The following is an 18,622-nucleotide window of genomic DNA, read 5'->3' as shown; positions in this document are numbered from 1 at the left end:
CTTGGACTCCTTTCTGAGGGCCAGGACTAAATCTAAGCATCACCACTGTCCCCCTGAGCGATGTCTTAAGCTTTTCCTGTTCTTTGGAAGCATGTCACTCAAGGAAGTGACAATCAACTGAAGGGCTATCTATTTTCTCTAGCCTTGGCTGCCCTGGGTGCTTAATGTAGACCAGGCTGGCCCTGAACTCTCAGATCTGCCTCTGCCAGTCTCTCAAGTGCTAGGATTAAAGGCAGATGCCACATTGCCTGGTTTTGAAATCTCAAAATGAGTATGTGCACAAGCGTTGTTAGGTTAGGACCCGGGCACTTAACTAAGTATAAAACCAAGTTTGCTTTTATAGGCATTTGTATGCCTGGATTGTAGTCATATGTTAGTCACAACAGTGCAGTCACAACTGTGTGCGGTACATATGCTAGGCAAGCATCTTCCCAACTGAGTTATATCCCTGGTCACCCCAAATATCTAAGACAAGTTTTCAGTGTCTAGCTATGGTGATTCTTAACCAGTTAAGAACAGTTTTAGTTTCACTACATGAGGCACTGCTGAACCATGATTACTGCAGTGAGCAAAGCAGAAGGGTAAATATACATGTCCTCTAAAAAACAGTGGTTTTGGTTTTTCTGGATTCATGAATTATGTTCTTAAAGTCATGGCAATAAACCACTTGCCTCAGCCTCTGACCCTGGTGTTCTTGGTGTATGTCACCACACCTGGTTGGCTATTAGTGGGCATGCTGATTGACACACTATGGAGACGGGGTAATGTGGAGAAATCGTCAATTATTCTGCAGATCCCAAACCACCAAAAACAAACTAAATGAGCCAAGTTACTTCAGAGTTCATATAAACTGGTAATTCGGATAGGTTTGTAAAATGTTCTTTTCTCCCAGTGTGAGACATTAGCTCAGGCTGTAAAATCGTCCCGTTGAGATTTTTATCTGGATTTTTAAATCAGCTGGAGGTGGAGCTGTGGCCCAGTTAACAGTGTTTATTGTCTGGTGTACGTAAAGCCCAAGGTTGGGTTCCCAGTTCTACATAGTGTATGTCCATAATCCCAGTATTTAAAGGCAAGAGAGTTGGAAGTTCAGAGACATCCTTAGCTATATAACAAGTTTGATAGCAGTTCGGGATACATGAGACCTTGACTCAACAGAAAAAAGGCTGAGGCAAAAGGCTCATGAGCTCAAGTCAGCCTGAGCAATTAGTTTAGTTAAATCCCTTCTCAAAATTTGAAGGTCTGTCTAATCTGGAGACGGATCTCTTGTAGCCACCTTGTTCCAGAGCAAGTTCCAGGGGAGCCAGGGAAACAGAAACCCTGTCTTGCAACACCAAAATAATATGTTTGAAGGTCTAAACTGGGTGTTGAGGGACCCACTCACTATTCGTCCCAGTATTCTGGAGACAAAAGCAGACAGATTCTGAGGTCCAGGAGAGACCAGGCCTCTCAGACCTTGTGAAGAAGGGAATTTAAAGGACTAAACTCAGTAACAGTTCAATCTCAGCAGTGTGTCCTCTGACTTTTTCTTTTTTTTTTCTTTTTTTTTTTTTTTTTTTTTTTGGAGCTGGGGACTGAACCCAGGGCCTTGCGCTTGCTAGGCAAGTGCTCTACCACTGAGCTAAATCCCCAACCCCAAGACAATCATTTTATGACGTTCTAGTTGTCCTAGAACTCACTATGTAGACCAAGCTAGCTTCAAATTCACAGAGATCCACTGAGCGCTAGGTTCCTACACCACCATACTTGGCTACAATAGGAAATGTTAAATCACTGAAAAGGAAGGATTATAATCAACATAAAAAAATTCTTGAGGTTGGGGATTTAGCTCAGTGGTAGAGCGCTTACCTAGGAAGCGCAAGGCCCTGGGTTCGGTCCCCAGCTCCGAAAAAAAAGAAAAAAATTCTTTTTTTTTTTTTTTTTTTTGGTTCTTTTTTTCGGAGCTGGGGACCGAACCCAGGGCCTTGCACTTGCTAGGCAAGTGCTCTACCACTGAGCTAAATCCCCAGCCCCGAAAAAAAAATTCTTAAGGGGGTTGGGGATTTAGCTCAGTGGTAGAGCGCTTGCCTAGCAAGCGCAAGGCCCTGGGTTCGGTCCCCAGCTCCTAAAAAAAAGAAAAGAAAAAAAATTCTTAAATTTTGAACCAAGTGTGGTTGTGCAGTGTTGATCCCAATGCTTAATCTGGCTAGATTAAACAGGCTAATCTCTGAGTCTGAGGTTGTGTCATGTATGGATCATGGTTGGTGAAAGCTACATAGACCCATCCTGTTTCAAAACAAAGTTTCTCTCAAATATTTTAACAAGATGAAATCTATACTTAAGTTTCTGGGTTTGTTTGTTTGTTTGTTTTATGTAGACTGGCTTTATACTTGCTGTGTATCACAAGCTAACAGAATTTATAATCCTCAGTCTTCTCTGTGCTATAATGCCTGTGTTCCCTTTCTTTGGGATTAAAGACATACACCACCACAAATAGCCTTTTCTTCCTTTTTGTTTTTGTTTGTTGTTTTGGGGGGTGTTTTTCATGATAGGGTTTTTTTGTGTGGCTGTGGCTGTTCAAAAACTAGGTCTGTAGCCCAGGCTGTCCTCCTTACAGAGATCTACCTGATTCTGCCTCCTGGGTGCTGGGATTAAAGGTGTGTGCCACTACTCCACTAGCCCTCAGTTACTTAGCAGATGTGCTTTGTGGTCAGAAATTCTCTAGTGACATTTGGCCTCTAAATGATCAATGAGGATCAAAGTTGCTTACTGATTCTCTTCCTAAAGAGCTGATCTACCCAGTGGTGAAACCCGTCTTTAATCCCAGCACTTAGGAGTTGGGAAGCAGAGATAGGTAGATCTCTGTGAGTTCAAGGCTAGCCTGACCTACAGAGCTAGTTCCAGAACAGTCAGGGCTATACAGAAAGAAAAAAAAAGAAAAAAAAAAAAGAAGAAGAAAAAGCAAACAAAATAAACCAAAACAGAATTGATCTAGCACCTGTGATGGCTATTCTTGGTTGTCAGTTTAACTACATCTGGAACTAAAACACAAAGTTGGAAGGCATATCCCTTAGGGTTTTGGTTTGGTTTTGGTTTTTTGTTTGTTTTTTGTTTTGCTTAACTTGATCCACTTTTAATCTTGGTCTTTGAGGTAGGAATGTAGACCTTTCATCCAGATCATTTGAACTGGGAAAATGCACCCCTTTAATCTGGACCTTCTATTGAGAAGACACACCTTAAATCCAGATCATTAATTCAGATTTAATCTGGGCCAGGACTACCAGAATCCTATATGAGGACCGGGAAGAAAGAAGCTTTTGCTCTTTGCCAGTTTGCCTCACCTGCTAGCAAGTCTGTTCCTTTGGGATTCCAGTTTATACTGAAGGGGAGATAAGACATCCAGCCTTGTGCACTGAGCAACTACTGGATTTTTGGACTCTATGTTCATAGCCAGCCATCTTGTAATTCATTCATTTTAATACCCTTTCTCTATAGATTTATATCTAGATCTATAAATTCTATAAATCTATAAATTCTGCTGAGGTTGAGAACCCTGACTAAAACACTACTATAAAAGAGGACTTGGCTTCTTAACTAAACCCCTGAGACCCTCTCAAAACAAAGGGGCAGTAAGTGACAGGTATAGTCATTCCCAGAACCCAAGTCGGGCAGGTCATAACAGCTTGAGAAAGAGTCTCAAGGGATCCAATGTCCTCTTCTGGCTTCAGCTGGTATCTGCATGCCCTTACCTCCATACCAACATACAGACACAATTATGATTATGTCTTTTTACAAAAAGCATACTACAGTATGCTTTCTCTGCTTGCCAATCTTACAGCCTCCAGTTTGCAAATTTTTGGGTTTTTTTCGAAACAGGATTTCTCTGTGTAGCCCTGGCTGTCCTAGAACTCACTAACTCAGGATGTAGACCACGGTGGCCTTGAACTCAGAAATCCTCCTGCCTCTGCCTCAGGGAAAAAGCGTGCACCACCACCTCCTGGCTCTAAAATCTTTTTTTTTTTTCTTTTCTATTTTTCGGAGCTGGGGACCGAACCCAGGGCCTTGCGCTTGGTAGGCAAGCGCTCTATCACTGAGCTAAATCCCCAACCCCCTGGCTTTAAAATCTTAACTCTTTTAGAAATTCTGATATGGGGCTGGAGAGATGGCTCAACGGGTAAGAGAACTGACTGTTTTTCCAGAGGTCCTGAATTCAAATCCCAGCAACCACATGGTGGCTCACAACCATCTTAAAAAAAAAAAAAAAAAAAATAAGGGTTGGGGATTTAGCTCAGCGGTAGAGCGCTTGCCTAGCAAACGTGAGGCCCCAAAGTCTTTTAAAAAAATTCTGATGTTGACACACAGTTTAACTGGGGGATGGCAGAGGGATCAAATAGAAGATAATTAGTAATATTTTTGTGGGGTTGGGGATTTAGCTCAGTGGTAGAGCACTTGCCTAGCAAGCTCAAGGCCCTGGGTTCGGTCCCCAGCTCCGGAAAAAAAAAAAAAAAAGACCAAAAGTAATATTTTTGTTTATTTACTTTAGGCAGGGTCTCATTATGTAGATCGGATTCACAGAGCTCCGCCTGCCTTTGCGTCTACCTCCCAGCAGATGGTAATAAAGGCGTGCACCACCAAGTCAGGGCAAAACTAGTAATTTTTACTACAAGCCACACCTATCAGTAGTAAGTAGAGATATTTACCAAAAAACTACAATTCCCATGAAGCAACGAGAAGACGGAGGTTATTTTTTTTCCGCCTACTTTTTCTCAGTCCCATACTGGAAACAGGTGCTCGCGCTGAAATAATACAATATCCTTAATATAGAAGGAAAGGTGGGGCTTGGTAACGCGCACTCAAAACATTTTCCTCTAGTAAGGCAACCGGAAGTCACTTACTGTCTCGAGCAGCCCCTCCCTAAGGGAAACAGAAGGGGCGGCTCGGAAGTGACGACACCAAGCACGCCATTAAATAGCAGTAGGCCGGACTCCCCGCTCTCTCGGTCTTAGCGCCATCTTCCTTGGTGAGTTACCGTGTTAGCTGTTGTTTCGACTTCGAGTACAATCCATTAACATCCGACCTCCACATTTACTCTCATCACAGCAGACTAACGGCAATTTCTTCCCTTTCTTTCTAGAGACTCCTGCGCCATGAGAGCGAAGGTGAGCGGTTCATAAGTGGTGAGCTTGGGCGGTAGGAAGGAATTGTGAGGCGGAAAATCAGGCAGTGAATCTCCGCCATGGTTCTTCATCGGGTTTGCAAACGGTTTGCTTCGGGTTTTCACAGAGCCGAGTACAGGCTTAAGTCGTAGCTGGAGGAAGGTGGGAAAACAAGATTCGGATCTAAAATTGAGCCAGTGCCGCACCAACTCTTGATTCTTTGTCAAACCTGTTTTCTGAGTAATGTTCTTACCCGGGCCTACTGCTAACATTCTTTTTTGTCTTCTCACATGATCGGGCTTTTAGTGGCGGAAGAAGAGAATGCGCAGGTACGTTAATTTTTTGACTTAACATTGGGGCAAAGGGGCAAAGCTTGGGGTGGGATGTTTAGAAGAAACTTAATGTGAAAATGTTTGGCGTGGAGGGACGTTTAAGCACGGTTCATCGGAGCTGGTGTTGTTTAATTTCATCGTATTTTGTACGAAGTGCAGATGGTAAATGTGGGAAGGGGAAAAAATTAACTCGGTTTGTGTGCCTGCCTTTCCAGGCTGAAGCGCAAGAGAAGAAAGATGAGGCAGAGGTCCAAGTAAACCATCTTGTGCACCCACGAAGCCTGCGGGAGCAGAAGTAAGGGATGCTGAAGCCCGGAACAAGTGGTTGGACTGTATGCTGCTGTCGGTAATAAGTCTCAGTAGACCCGGAATGTCACCTCGCCGAGATCAGCTGGGAAAATGACTACCTTCCTCACAACCAAAACAGTCCCGCTGGCCCTCTGCCCTGGACCTTTGGCATTCTGGACTAGTTCTGTTCTCTTGTGGCCAAGTGTAACTCGTGTACAATAAACCCTCTTGCTGTCAGCTGAAGAATCAAATCGCTGTTACGTGTTTTTTGCGGCTCCTTTGGGTGGGGAGTTGTGTAGTCCAGTGTAGGCAACAAGAGCCCGGGTGTTTGCGATCTGGCTGGAGCCAGTTGATTTAGTGTGCGCCTGAGTTTAAGTTAGAGTTCGTGCATTCGCAGTGCCACTTCTATGTTTTGGGGGGCCCCTGCGTAGAAGTTGACGCTGTGCGAGTTCCGGGTGCGGAGGAGTCGTGTTACCATGGTGACGCGCAAGGCTTGCTGGGAGCTTCCTGCGGTTAAGAGCACGCAATGGGACCATAGAGTGTGTTTCCGGGTCTGGTGGCTAGAGCGTCCCTTTCTTCCGCAGGAAGCGGAAGAGCCGTAGGGTGGGCGGCTCTTTGTCGAAGCTAGAGGACCGGCAGGCGGCAGCAGCAACTACGGCGGCGGCGGCAGGTGAGGGAGGCGGGAGACTTAGGTGGAGGCCGCGCCCGGAGGGGAGGAGTCGGGGATGGCCCATCGGCTGGGCTCTGCCGGGCCCCACGAGCCTCCTCCAACAACCCCCCCCCCCCGAACCGACCTGGCTTGGCTTTTCCTGGTTACCCAGAACAGAGCCCTTTTTCTGATTGACCTCGCTTCCCGAGCAAACGCCAGCTCCGTGACGTCACAGCCCTGCCCATCCCCTCAGCTTGATGTCACCCTTAGCCCCCCTCCCCTTTCACTTCGCTTCCTTAGTGTCCTAGTCACCTGGTCCCCGGCTCAGTGCTGGCGCCGCATCACGGAGCCGGCCAAGCCAGAAGACTTCCAGGGGAACTCGTAGGACTTTTCGTGAACTCTAGGGTGTTGGGGACCGTCGTAATCACCGCCCCCAAGTCTTAGATCGCCTTCCCACTGACAGTAGTCAGTTGTTGCCCTTGTCCAGCTTTCAGGTTTGGCGTTCCGAAATCCAACCTTCTGAACCCCATATCCTTCTCATCTTGAGGTAAAGCTCCCCGAACCCTTCTGCCACCAGAAACTATTTTGTTTTTCAGTTCAGCTTCCCAATCTTTATTGGTCGGTCCTAGCCCTATCTTTATTAGGGACTTCTCCCTATGATAGGTGACTGGCACTTTGAACTCTTAAGGGAGCCTAAAAGCCACTTTTTATTAGAATTCATTTCAGTGTATGAAAACCACCTCGTAGCCCTTTCACGTTGTTTTCCTTGTTCTACTCAAATCTCCAGGTTTTTTGTTTCTTTCTTGTTCAGAACCCAGCAGTGATGTGGAGGTGGAGACTCACGGGAGCCCCGGACTTCACCTGAGCTACCTCAGGTATTAATTCTGGGATAATGGGGTGAGGAAGATTATCATATCCAGTTACCTGCTTCTGGTGGGACTTGAAATATAGGTGAGGCTCTGGAGGTATTTAGTCTTCACCCGGTCGTCATTTTTCTTTCAGTAAGGGCTTGTTTTTAACCACTTGTTTCTTTTACTCTGGGTCTGCTCTTCCCATCTTGCATATTCTTGTGTATCTCTGGCTTCTAATCTTGTTAGTTATTTTAGGGAAATCTAAAGGCAAAGTCAAGGAAACGGGTGTGAATGGGATAGGTCAAAGAAATCAAGAAAGGTACCTTTATTCCCAAACGGAAACTATGAACCTCTCCTATTTGACCTGTAGGGGGAGCCTGAGTATTTAGGGAACATTTAGAAGATTAGACACGTGTTAGCAGGGACTCCCAGTCTTACTTAGGGGTAGAGAGAAGGGAGGGCTAGAATTAGGGCAGTGGATCTACATTCCAGACCTCTCTTGAGAAACAGGAGACTTAAAAAGCTTTTATAGAGTCTATAAATAAAGAGGATTTGTATGGGGTAAGGAGTGCTATGGTTTGATATTAGTCGGAGTGCAGTGGGGTGGAGAATGGGGAAAGAAAGGTCACCGTTCCTGTGAAATTAACCCCTTCCCACCTTGAGCATCCCACAGTTTGTCCTAGGATCTAGAAGTAGAAAGTTCAGGTCAGAGCTTCTTCCCCGAAATGAGGGTGTTTGTGTGTGGAACAGACTGGGAGATGAACAGGTTTAAGGATGACCCTGTAACTAGTGACACCAGTCTTTTTACCAAGGGTTTCTACAATTCATGGAGACTTGCTGAGTTCACATTGAAGAGGGATTAAGGGAAGTTCTGTTTCTGGTGTCCCTTCATCCACGAGTTCTCAGAGCAAAATAGCCCAGTGTTCACACACCAACACCTGCTTTAGTTTCTCTCCCACGACTTAGAAGAGAGAAGGTAAAACCTCACACTGCCCCCCTCCCCCTCCCCGGCTCATGTTAGTAAGAGAAGTGGCTTCAGCCCAGCTCTCTCCCTCTTCTGTTAGCCAGGCAAGTGTGAATCACTCCAAATGAGACCAGGTGCACAAGGGCCTAGGCGGGGCTCTGGCAAGGCAGCTGGGCCGGCTGGGCTTCTCCTTGGGCTCTCCATCTCCAGAGCCACTGCCCCAGAGGACTGGGGGCTTCTGGAGGACCTGTTTGACACCGTTCTCTCTCTCTTTTTTAACAGTCACCAAGAGTGGCGAGAGAAGAAACAAGACCCTGAGCTGGGGGGAACCAGGATGCCTGACCGGGACAGCTATGCCAACGGCACTGGGAGCAGCGGTGCAGGCCCTGGAGGTGGTAGCAGTGAGGAGGCCAGTGGAGCAGGGACAGGCAGTGGGGGGGCCACCTCAGATGCCATCTGTAGAGACTTCCTGAGGAATGTCTGCAAGCGAGGCAAGCGTTGTCGATACCGCCACCCAGACATGAGTGAGGTATCCAATTTGGGGGTAAGCAAAAACGAATTTATCTTCTGCCATGACTTCCAAAACAAGGAGTGTAGCCGTCCCAACTGCCGCTTCATCCATGGCTCCAAGGAGGATGAGGATGGCTATAAGAAAACAGGAGAGCTGCCTCCTCGGCTGAGGCAGAAAGTGGCAGCTGGGCTGGGTCTCTCACCTGCTGACCTACCCAATGGTAAGGAGGAGGTCCCTATCTGCCGTGACTTCCTCAAAGGTGACTGTCAGAGAGGAACCAAGTGCAAGTTTCGTCACCTGCAAAGAGATTTTGAGTTTGAGGCTCGAGGTGGAGGAGGCACTGGAGGTGGAGGCTCGACAGGCTCTGCTCCCCCAGGACGACGGCATGATCTCTATGACATCTATGACCTTCCGGAAAGGGGCTTTGAGGACCATGAACCGGGCCCTAAGCGCCGGAGAGGTGGCTGCTGCCCTCCTGATGGCCCCCATTTTGAGTCCTATGAATGTAACTTGGCTCCGCTCCGTGGAGTGGAGTGCAGACTGCTCGAGGAGGAGAATGCTCTGCTCAGGAAACGTGTGGAAGAACTGAAGAAGCAGGTCAGCAACCTGCTGGCCACCAATGAGGTACTTCTGGAGCAGAACGCCCAATTCCGAAATCAGGCCAAGGTCATGACCCTGAGCTCCACTGCACCCGCGACTGAGCAGACCCTGGCCCCCACCGTGGGCACTGTGGCCACTTTTAACCACGGCATTGCCCAGACTCACACTACTCTGAGCAGCCAGGCTCTACAGCCTCGGCCTGTGTCCCAGCAAGAACTTGTGGCTCCTGCTGGAGCACCAGCTGCTCCCCCAACTAATGCTGCACCTCCTGCTGCTCCACCACCCCCACCTCCACACCTGAACCCAGAGATCACACCACTGTCCGCCGCTCTGGCTCAAACCATTGCCCAGGGGATGGCACCCCCGCCTGTGTCCATGGCCCCTGTAGCTGTGTCTGTGGCCCCTGTGGCTCCTGTGGCTGTGTCCATGGCTCAGCCCTTAGCAGGGATCACAATGAGCCACACTACTACTCCTATGGTGACGTACCCCATTGCCTCCCAGAGCATGCGCATCACAGCCATGCCACACTGACAGGCCAAACGGACACTCCCTCCCTGTCATAGCACCTGAGGGCTGCGGTCAGGGGCCCTTCCCCACCCGCAGAGCCCAGCCCTCCCAGGCTCTGTCCAGAGGACCACTCAGAAACTAGGACAAGAGACTACAAGGAATATACTCGGTAGGAGCGTCTCCTGAGGCAGGGTTGTGCTGCTGTGTTCTCCCCACTCTTGAGAGGGTCGTCTCCTTCAGGCCTCAACTCAGACAGGCTTGCACAGGCGTTGAGACTGAAGCCAGCAGAAAGGGCTAAGGGACTGTGTTTTCTCACAGGAATTTGGGGGGGTGTCCCTGGTCTTATTTTCATTGTGAACAGCACAGATTCCAGCACTGATATGGGAGAGAAAGATTCCTCACCCAGAGAGAGCCAGGAAAGATGGAGAAGTGAAAGTCAGTGGTCAGGAGCAAAGACCGCACGTGAGCCTTCAGATGGTTTGGGGCCCAAAAATACTCCTGGGCCCCTGGGGAGGCCGGGACCATAGTACTCCAACCCAGAGTAGGAGAACACTCACTTACCTCGCTTGGCCTGGAAATCTGTAGGGCAGTGCCCACTACTTTCCAAAGAAATAAAAGAACGTTATTTTTTAACAAAAGTGAAAATTGCTTTGATGGCTGTTGGGGAAGATTGGAGCAGAAAGTAGATCTTATGCCAGAAAGGGGGTGGGGGGAAGACCTGCCCCCATGTAGCTGGGTAAGTTGGGACGCAGGGTAAAGATGTCAAATGGCCAAACGGGGCTTTGGTTTGGGGAAGGCACTTTCTGGGATAAAAGAAATGGAGCCACCTAGTCTAGTTTAAAAATAGCCCTGTCTGTCTCTAGTCTCTGTCTTCATGTGCTATTCCCAGGTTGCCTTGGTAACCAGGGCTCTTAGGGTCATTCAGGGGGGCAGGTACTAAGGAGGGCGTCTGTACTGAGAAATGTGATGTTGTGTAGTTAACAGATGCCCTTATTCAAACAGCAGGACAGGCGGTGCTGCCTCACCAAGCCGCTGACAGACGGCAGTTTGTCTTTCTGCTCCAACACATCTTCAGGGCCAGTGCTTTCCAGGCTTCAGAAGTGCTAGGTGTGGGGGCGCAGCTCTAATCCTAGCATTCACTCTGAAGGGGATGGGACCTAAGGATCAGGAGTTAGAGGTCAGCCTCAGCCACACAGTGAACTCCAGGTCAGCCTGAGGCCTTAACTAAAAAACGTAATAATAAAAACAATATGAGAGGGGTTGGGGATTTAGCTCAGTGGTAGAGCACTTGCCTAGGAAGCACAAGGCCCTGGGTTGGGTCCCCAGCTCTGAAAAAAAGAACCAAAAAAAAAAAAAAAAAAAAAAAACAATATGAGAAAGGCATTAATCCCTCCCTCCCACTGTCTCTATACAAAGACCAGAAGGTTTTAAAACACTCAAGTGTTGCCAGGGCCAGTGGCCCCATCTACAGCTAATGTAATGGGGGAGCAAACTTGGTATGAGAAATGGTGTTACATCTCTAGTTACCTATTGGCTCTCCTGTCTGGTTGATCACTCCGGGTGGTCACACATAGGATTAGAGATGGGCACTAGATCACGCTCAGACACCGAAAAAGAATGTTTTAAAACTATATGTCCCTGTAATCCCAGCTACAGAGGCTGAAGAGAGGAAAGGAAAACACTAAAGACAGGGTGTGGAGTAGAGAGATGGCCCAGCATAAAGATACCTGTTAACGGCTCTGCTGTGCTGCCTGAGTTCTACAGAGAAGAGAACCAGGGACTGGAGAGACAGCTCAGTGGTTAAGAGCACTGGCTGTTCTTGCAGAGGACCCAGGCTCAACTCCCAGCCCACAACTGTCTGTAACTCCCAATCCCAGGGCTGGCTTCTGACACCCTCACACAGATAATACATGCAGGCAAAACACCAATGAGCATAAAAGTAACATATACTTAAAAAACGAAAAACCCCGTCTTGTAGGTCAGCCTCTGAGCTTCACACGCACTTTCACACACACTATAGCCTGGCACATGCTCACACACACACCTTTTTTTTTTTTTTTTTTTTTTTGGTTCTTTTTTTCGGAGCTGGGGACCGAACCCAGGGCCTTGCGCTTCCTAGGTAAGCGCTCTACCACTGAGCTAAATCCCCAGCCCCTGCACACACACCTTTTTAAAATTTGATTTATTAATGTTTTTGAAACAGGTTTTCTCTAGGACTCCCTTTGTAGAGTAAACTGGCCTCCGATTCAGAGACCCACTGGCCTCTGCTTCCCCGATCGGTGGGATTAAAGTATATGCCACCATGCCTGGCAGATACAGGTTTTTAAAATGAGTAAATACTGTTTTATGTATTTCAGAAACATCTTGTTAAAATTAATGTTTGTTTGACACAATTTGGATTATTAAAAGAGACAGCTTATTAATGGTTAGTAATATTATTGCCTATACCAGCGTGAATTCTCAAATCCCACTGTTGGGGTAAATATTATTTTGGGTTTTCTACCCCACCTTAGATCATTTAGTTCCCAAAGGAAAGACATAAAGCCTTTATATTTATAATAAGCCTTAAAGCACTAGAGTCGGGCAGATATCAGCCCTCTACACTATTGTGTTAATAACCCCCAGATAATACTTGCCGTGCTCCATCTGGGCCGCTCCTACTCCAACTGGCCAGCATTCATGGCCACGTGCTCACATCCACCTACCCAGTGGACCCTCTTTCTTTCCTGCTCCCCTTTCATGCCCTCTGCCTCCAATACAAAGCCCAGGAACCAAAGCCCTGCCTACTACCTCTCTTCTACCCAGCTACAGGCTGTAGGCATCTTTAGTAACCAATCACAGATAACTTGGGGGTGGGGTTTATATAACAGAAGCATATTACTTGAGTCCCTTCTCAGCTTGAGACAACTAGACCTTGGGATACCGAATTTAACTTTACAACACATAGCAATGGACCAAATCTGAACCTCCTGCCTCCTGTCCTTTATGGAAGAAGTAAATTTGGCAACTTAGATACCAGATGCCTCGCATGAACACACTCCAGCTACTGATCACCAGCAGTGCACATGGGTTGACCAAGTTGGGTTTACTGTTCATTGCAGTGGACAGGATAGCGTACCACTGAGCATCGGAATGTGTTCCAACACGAAAGGGATAGAACAGAGGGTCTGGGGCATGATAGCACAAACGTGTAATCCCCCAACACTTGGGAGGAAGAGGCAGAAGGTGCTGTCCCAGAGGATCTTGGTTCCCAGTAGCCATATTGGGCAGTTCACAACCATCTGTACCCCATCCCTGGAGAGTCTGACCTCTGTACTCAGGGCACGTGCATTCCACGTGCACATACCCACACACAGACTCACAAGTCACACACACACACACACACACACACACACACACACACACACATTTTTTTTTCTTTTTTTCGGAGCTGGGGACCGAACCCAGGGCCTTGCGCTCGCTAGGCAAGCGCTCTACCACTGAGCTAAATCCCCAACCCTACACATACACATTTTTTAAGACTAGAGAAATAATTTGGCATTGGGGGATTATCGATCATATAAGTAGGCGTCTTTTTTTTTTATTAACTTGAATATTTTTTTTTTTTTTGGTTCTTTTTTTCGGAGCTGGGGACCGAACCCAGGGCCTTGCGCTTCCTAGGCAAGCGCTCTACCACTGAGCTAAATCCCCAGCCCCTTTTTTTTTTTGGTTCTTTTTTTCCGGAGCTGGGGACCGAACCCAGGGCCTTGCGCTTCTTAGGCAAGCGCTCTACCGCTGAGCTAAATCCCCAACCCCGAATATTTCTTATATACATTTCGAGTGTTATTCCCTTTCCCGATTTCCGGGCAAACATCCCCCTCCCCCCTCCCCTTCTTTATGGGTGTTCCCCTCCCCATCCTCCCCCCCTTGCCGCCCTCCCCCCAACAATCTAGTTCACTGGGGGTTCAGTCTTAGCAGGACCCAGGGCTTCCCCTTCCACTGGTGCTCTTACTAGGATATTCATTGCTACCTATGAGGTCAGAGTCCAGGGTCAGTCCATGTATAGTCTTTAGGTAGTGGCTTAGTCCCTGGAAGCTCTGGTTGCTTGACATTGTTGTACATATGGGGTCTCGAGCCCCATAAGTAGGCATCTTTAAAAGAGCAGGCTACAGGAATGTTGAAGCTTCAATGGTTAGGAGCAGATGTTTGCTTCTCTGTGGCTTACACGCTAACCTTGTTCTGTGCTTAAGATTGTGAATTAGTTTTTTGTCTTCATCATTAAGACAGTCCTAGTAACACCAAAACTGTGGCTGTGAGCCCGTGAGCTCAGTGATGAAACCTGGCTGGTTCTTTCTGGCCAGTACCTAGATGGAGGGTAGGAGAGAGAGGGAGGGAGGGAGAGAGTGTGTGTAGGGGATTAGTAGATGCTTTCTTCTCAGTGCTTAAGTCGTGCAGATAAAGAGTGCTTGCTGTGTGCATGGGTATCAAGCCTTAGAGAAGTGGCTCAGGGATTAAAAGCACTTGCTGCTCCTGCAGAGAACCCAAATTCAGTCCCAAACACCCACAGAGCAGCTCACAACTGTGTAATTCCAATTCCAGTGAACTCTAATGCTCTCTCCTAGCCTCTGAGAGTGCCAGGCGCATAAATGGTGCACATACATACATACAAGCATGCAGGCATACACTGATACATGTAAAAATAATTGTGGGGGCTGGAATGGGCTCAGTGGTTAAGAGCATTGGCTGTTCTTCCAGAGGTCCTGAGTTCAATTCCCAGCAGCCACACAGTGGCTCACAACCATCATAATGGAATCTGACAGCCTCTTCTGGCACACAGGTTCTATATGCAGGCAGATAGAGCACTCATATACAATAAATAAACCTTAAAAAAAAAAGAAAAACAACGAGAACACCACACCCTCCCACCCCCGTCAGGCAGATAAGTAGGATTTGGAGAATCGAAAAGAACACAATGTTGCATGTGGGGGATTGCAAGTTTTCAGTGATGAGCCCAAGAGCTGTTTAATTTAAAAAAGAAACAGACAACAATGGCTCTGGACAGATGGCTCCGAGGTTAAGTGTATTCTGCTTCTGCAGAGGACCAGAGTTCATTTCCTAGCAGCCATGTCAGACAGCTCACAAACACCTGTAACTAGAGTTAGGACCACGGGGAGTGGACACCTCTGGTTTTCACGGCATTCCTGTGCACATACCCATGCACATAGGCATGTATTAAAAGAAGACGGGAGGGGTTGGGGATTTAGCTCAGTGGTAGAGCGCTTGCCTAGCAAACCCAAGGCCCTGGGTTCGGTCCCCAGCTCCAGAAAAAAAGAAAAAAAAAAAAAGAAGAAGAAGAAGAAGAAGGGAAAGGGTGCCCTGGGTTGTGGCTGTGGCTAAGGAGGTGGAGTGTGTGCTTGGCAGGCACAAGGCCCTGGGTTCCACCTCGTACACTTAAGTGTGGTGTCTGGAGCTTGTAATCACAGTACTCAGAAGTGGGAGGCAGAGGGTCCTAAGTCCAAGATCATTCTCAGCACCTATGAAGTTCTAGGCTAATGTAGGCTGCAGGAGGAGCCTGTCTGAAAAACAAAACAAGGGCTGGAGAGATAGCTCAGTGGTTAGGAGCACTGAGTTCAAATCCCAGAAACCACATGGTGGCTCACAACCATCTGTAATGGAATCTGATGCCCTCTTCTGATGTGTCTGAAGACAGCTACAGTGTACACATATAAATAAAATAAATAAATCATTAAAAAAAAAGGGGGGGGCTGGGGATTTAGCTCAGTGGTAGAGCGCTTACCTAGGAAGCGCAAGGCCCTGGGTTCAGTCCCCAGCTCCGAAAAAAAGAACCAAAAAAAAAAAAAAAAAAAGCCAGGCACACCTTTAATCCCAGCTCTCAGAAGCAGAGGCAGGAAGGAAGATCTTTTGAGCTAGTATCTGTTCCAGTCCAGTCAGAGCTACATAGAGAAACTTTGCCTTTAAAAAAGAAAGAGGAAGGGCTGGAGAGATGGCTCAGCGGTTACGAGCACCCGACTGCTCTTCCAGAGGTCCTGAGTTCAATTCCCAGCAACCACATGGTGGCTCACAACCATCTGCAAAGAGATCCGATGCCCTCTTCTGGTGTATCTGGTGTACAGCTACAGTGTACTTATATATAATAAATGAATAAATCTTTAAAAAATAAAAAAAAGGAAAAGAAACAAATATAAAAGATAATAAAAACTATCCTAGATTAGATTATAAAAACCCGTCTGGGCAATAGTGGTAGTGGTACACACCTTTAATCCCAGCACTAAGGAGGCAGAAGCAGGTGGATCTCTAGTTCAAGGCCAGCCCGGTCTACAGAGAGTTTCAGACAGCCAGAGCTACACAGAGAAACCCTATCTGGTGTGCATGAAGACAGAGGGTTAGAGACGCAGTTTGTTGGTAGAGTGTTTGCCTAGCACACAGGAAGTCCCATGAAGTGCGACTATTGCTACACACCCTTGCCCTTGCCCTCAGAAGTGAAGGCAGGAGGATCAGAAGCATCAAGACCAACTTTGATTGCATAGTGAGTTTGAGACTATCATGAGTTGAGATGACTTAAATAAATGAGCGCCAGCAACATGACTTGGTGGGTAAAGGTGTTTACCACGAGCCTGACAACCTGAGTTTATAAATCTTTTTTTTTTTTTTTTTTTTTGGTTCTTTTTTTTTTCTTCGGAGCTGGGGACCGAACCCAGGACCTTGCGCTTCCTAGGTAAGCGCTCTACCACTGAGCTAAATCCCCAGCCCCCACAACCTGAGTTTAATCTCCAGGACCCACATGGTGAAGGAGAGAACTGACTCCTACAAGTTGTCCTCTGACCTCTACACACAAAATAAAATGTAATTTAAAGGATTAACAATTCCATAGATCTCTATGTCTCTGCAGCCTGGTCTACAGTGCAAGTTTCAGGACAGTCATGGTGACACAGAGAAACCCTGTCTTGAAAAAACAATAAAGGGCTGGAGAGATGGCTCAGTGGTTAGGAGCACTGACTGAGTTCAAATCCCAGCATCCACATGGTGGCTCACAACCATCTGTAATGAGATCTGATGCCCTCTTCTGGTGTGTCTGAAGAGAGTGACAGTGTACTTGTATATAATAAATAAAATCTTTAAAAAAAAAAAAGAGAGAGAGAGAGAAAAACCAGTAAAGACCAACTACTCCTTCCTTTTCCGAGCAGCCGCCAAGATGGCCGAAGTGGAGCAGAAGAAGCGAACCTTCCGCAAGTTCACCTACCGTGGCGTGGACCTCGACCAGCTGCTGGACATGTCCTATGAGCAGCTGATGCAGTTGTACAGCGCCCGGCAGAGACGGCGCCTGAACCCAGGCCTGCGGAGAAAGCAGCATTCACTGCTCAAGCGCTTGAAGAAGGCCAAGAAGGAGGCGCCACCCATGGAGAAGCCGGAGGTGGTGAAGACCCACCTTAGGGACATGATCATTCTGCCCGAGATGGTCGGCAGCATGATGGGTGTGTACAACCGCAAGACCTTCAACCAGGTGGAGATCAAACCCGAGATGATCGGCCACTACCTGGGCGAGTTCTCCATCACCTACAAGCCTGTGAAGCACGGCCTGCCCGGCATTGGCGCCACCCACTCCTCCCGATTTATCCCCCTCAAGTAGTGGGGACAATAAAGACTCGTTTTCAGCCCTGAAAAAAAAAAAAAAAGACCAATTACTCTTCTGGTGTGTCTGAAGACAGCAACAGTGTATTCACATAAAAATAAATCTTTTAAAAGAAAAAGTTCAAGGTCAAAGGCTGGAGAGATGCCTCAGCGGTTAAGAACAGTGGTTGTCCTTGCAGAGAGGGTCTCCGTTAGTTTCAAGTGCCCACATGGTGGTTCACAATTATCTATAATTCTAGTTCTCGTGACCTGCACAGGCATGAGGCATGTCTGTGGTGCACACACATACACTCACCAAAAACATTCATACACACAAAAGCTTTCTTTTGAAAAGGTCAAGCTGAATGGTGGTGGCACACACCTTTAACCCAAGCATTTTGGAGACAGAAGCAGGAGGATCTTTGTGGATTTGAGGTCTACAGTGCTAGTTCTGGGACAACTAGGGCTACACAGAGAGGCCCTGTCTCAAGAAAAGGAGGAGGAGGGGCTGGGGATTTAGCTCAGCGGAAGAGCGCTTGCCCTAGGGAGCGCAAGGCCCTGGGTTCGGTCCCCAGCTCCGGAGAAAAAGAAAAAAAAAAAAAAAAAAAAAAAAAGAGAAAAGGAGGAGGAGAAGGAGAACTGGAAGAATTGCTCAGTGGTTAAGTGCACTGATAGGTTACTCTTCCAGAGGATAAGTCTTGATCTCCAGCACCAACAGGGCTGCTCACAGCAGGCTGTAACTCCAGCTCCCATTACGGCCTCTTCCGGCTTCGGTAGGTTCTGCAAACAAGTGGTGAGGGACATGTATGTACTCCTGAACACACAAATACCCACAAAATAAATTAACAACGATGAATACAAGGTCAACCTTGGCCACTTAGATGGGGAGGGGAACACCCATATAGAAGGGGAGGGGTTGGGGGATGTTGGCCCTTGGGAAGGAGAATAACAATCGAAATGTAAATAAGAAATACCCAAGTTAATAAAGATGGAGAAAAAAAAAAGAAACTGCTGACTTAACCTGATAAACCAGTGAGTTCTTTAGGTTTTATTTTAAGGAGCATGAGTGGTACTCAAACAGCCTAGGAGCCAAAGTGTCACCTCGATGAGCATGATGGTTTCCACAGAGCTGCGTAGATGAGGTTTTCCAGGCCCATGGGAAACATACTGGAGCATCTCC

The 18,622-nt window shown here is 47.3% G+C and overlaps 2 protein-coding genes and 1 pseudogene across 6 annotated transcripts; all 3 read left to right on the top strand.

Annotated features, from left to right (window-relative positions):
• Positions 1-4,922: 4,922 nt before the first annotated feature.
• Positions 4,923-6,003, top strand: Rpl41 (ribosomal protein L41). Its single transcript, NM_139083.2, has 4 exons — positions 4,923-4,996; positions 5,111-5,135; positions 5,439-5,461; positions 5,680-6,003. Exons 2-4 carry the CDS (start codon positions 5,124-5,126, stop codon positions 5,720-5,722), a joined length of 78 nt encoding a protein of 25 aa, NP_620783.1. The 5' UTR covers positions 4,923-4,996; positions 5,111-5,123; the 3' UTR covers positions 5,723-6,003.
• A 287-nt stretch (positions 6,004-6,290) lies between these two features.
• Positions 6,291-10,472, top strand: Zc3h10 (zinc finger CCCH type containing 10). Of its 5 annotated transcripts, none has more exons than XM_039079910.2 (3): positions 6,291-6,422; positions 7,213-7,352; positions 8,499-10,472. In XM_039079910.2, exon 3 carries the CDS (start codon positions 8,551-8,553, stop codon positions 9,856-9,858), a length of 1,308 nt encoding a protein of 435 aa, XP_038935838.1. In that variant the 5' UTR covers positions 6,291-6,422; positions 7,213-7,352; positions 8,499-8,550; the 3' UTR covers positions 9,859-10,472. The 5 variants fall into 5 exon arrangements, with proteins under 5 accessions (XP_038935838.1, XP_038935837.1, NP_001178019.1 ...); XM_039079909.2 differs by having other exon boundaries at positions 6,344-6,422; positions 7,189-7,276; NM_001191090.1 differs by having other exon boundaries at positions 6,379-6,422; positions 7,213-7,276.
• Positions 17,006-17,492, top strand: Rps15-ps2 (ribosomal protein S15, pseudogene 2; annotated as a pseudogene).

This window comes from Rattus norvegicus, chromosome 7 (genome assembly GCF_036323735.1).
Source record: "Rattus norvegicus strain BN/NHsdMcwi chromosome 7, GRCr8, whole genome shotgun sequence".
Classification (NCBI taxonomy): Eukaryota; Metazoa; Chordata; class Mammalia; order Rodentia; family Muridae; genus Rattus; species Rattus norvegicus.
The sequence above is the reverse complement of the archived record's forward strand: the minus strand, read 5'-3'. Positions and strand labels throughout refer to the sequence as shown.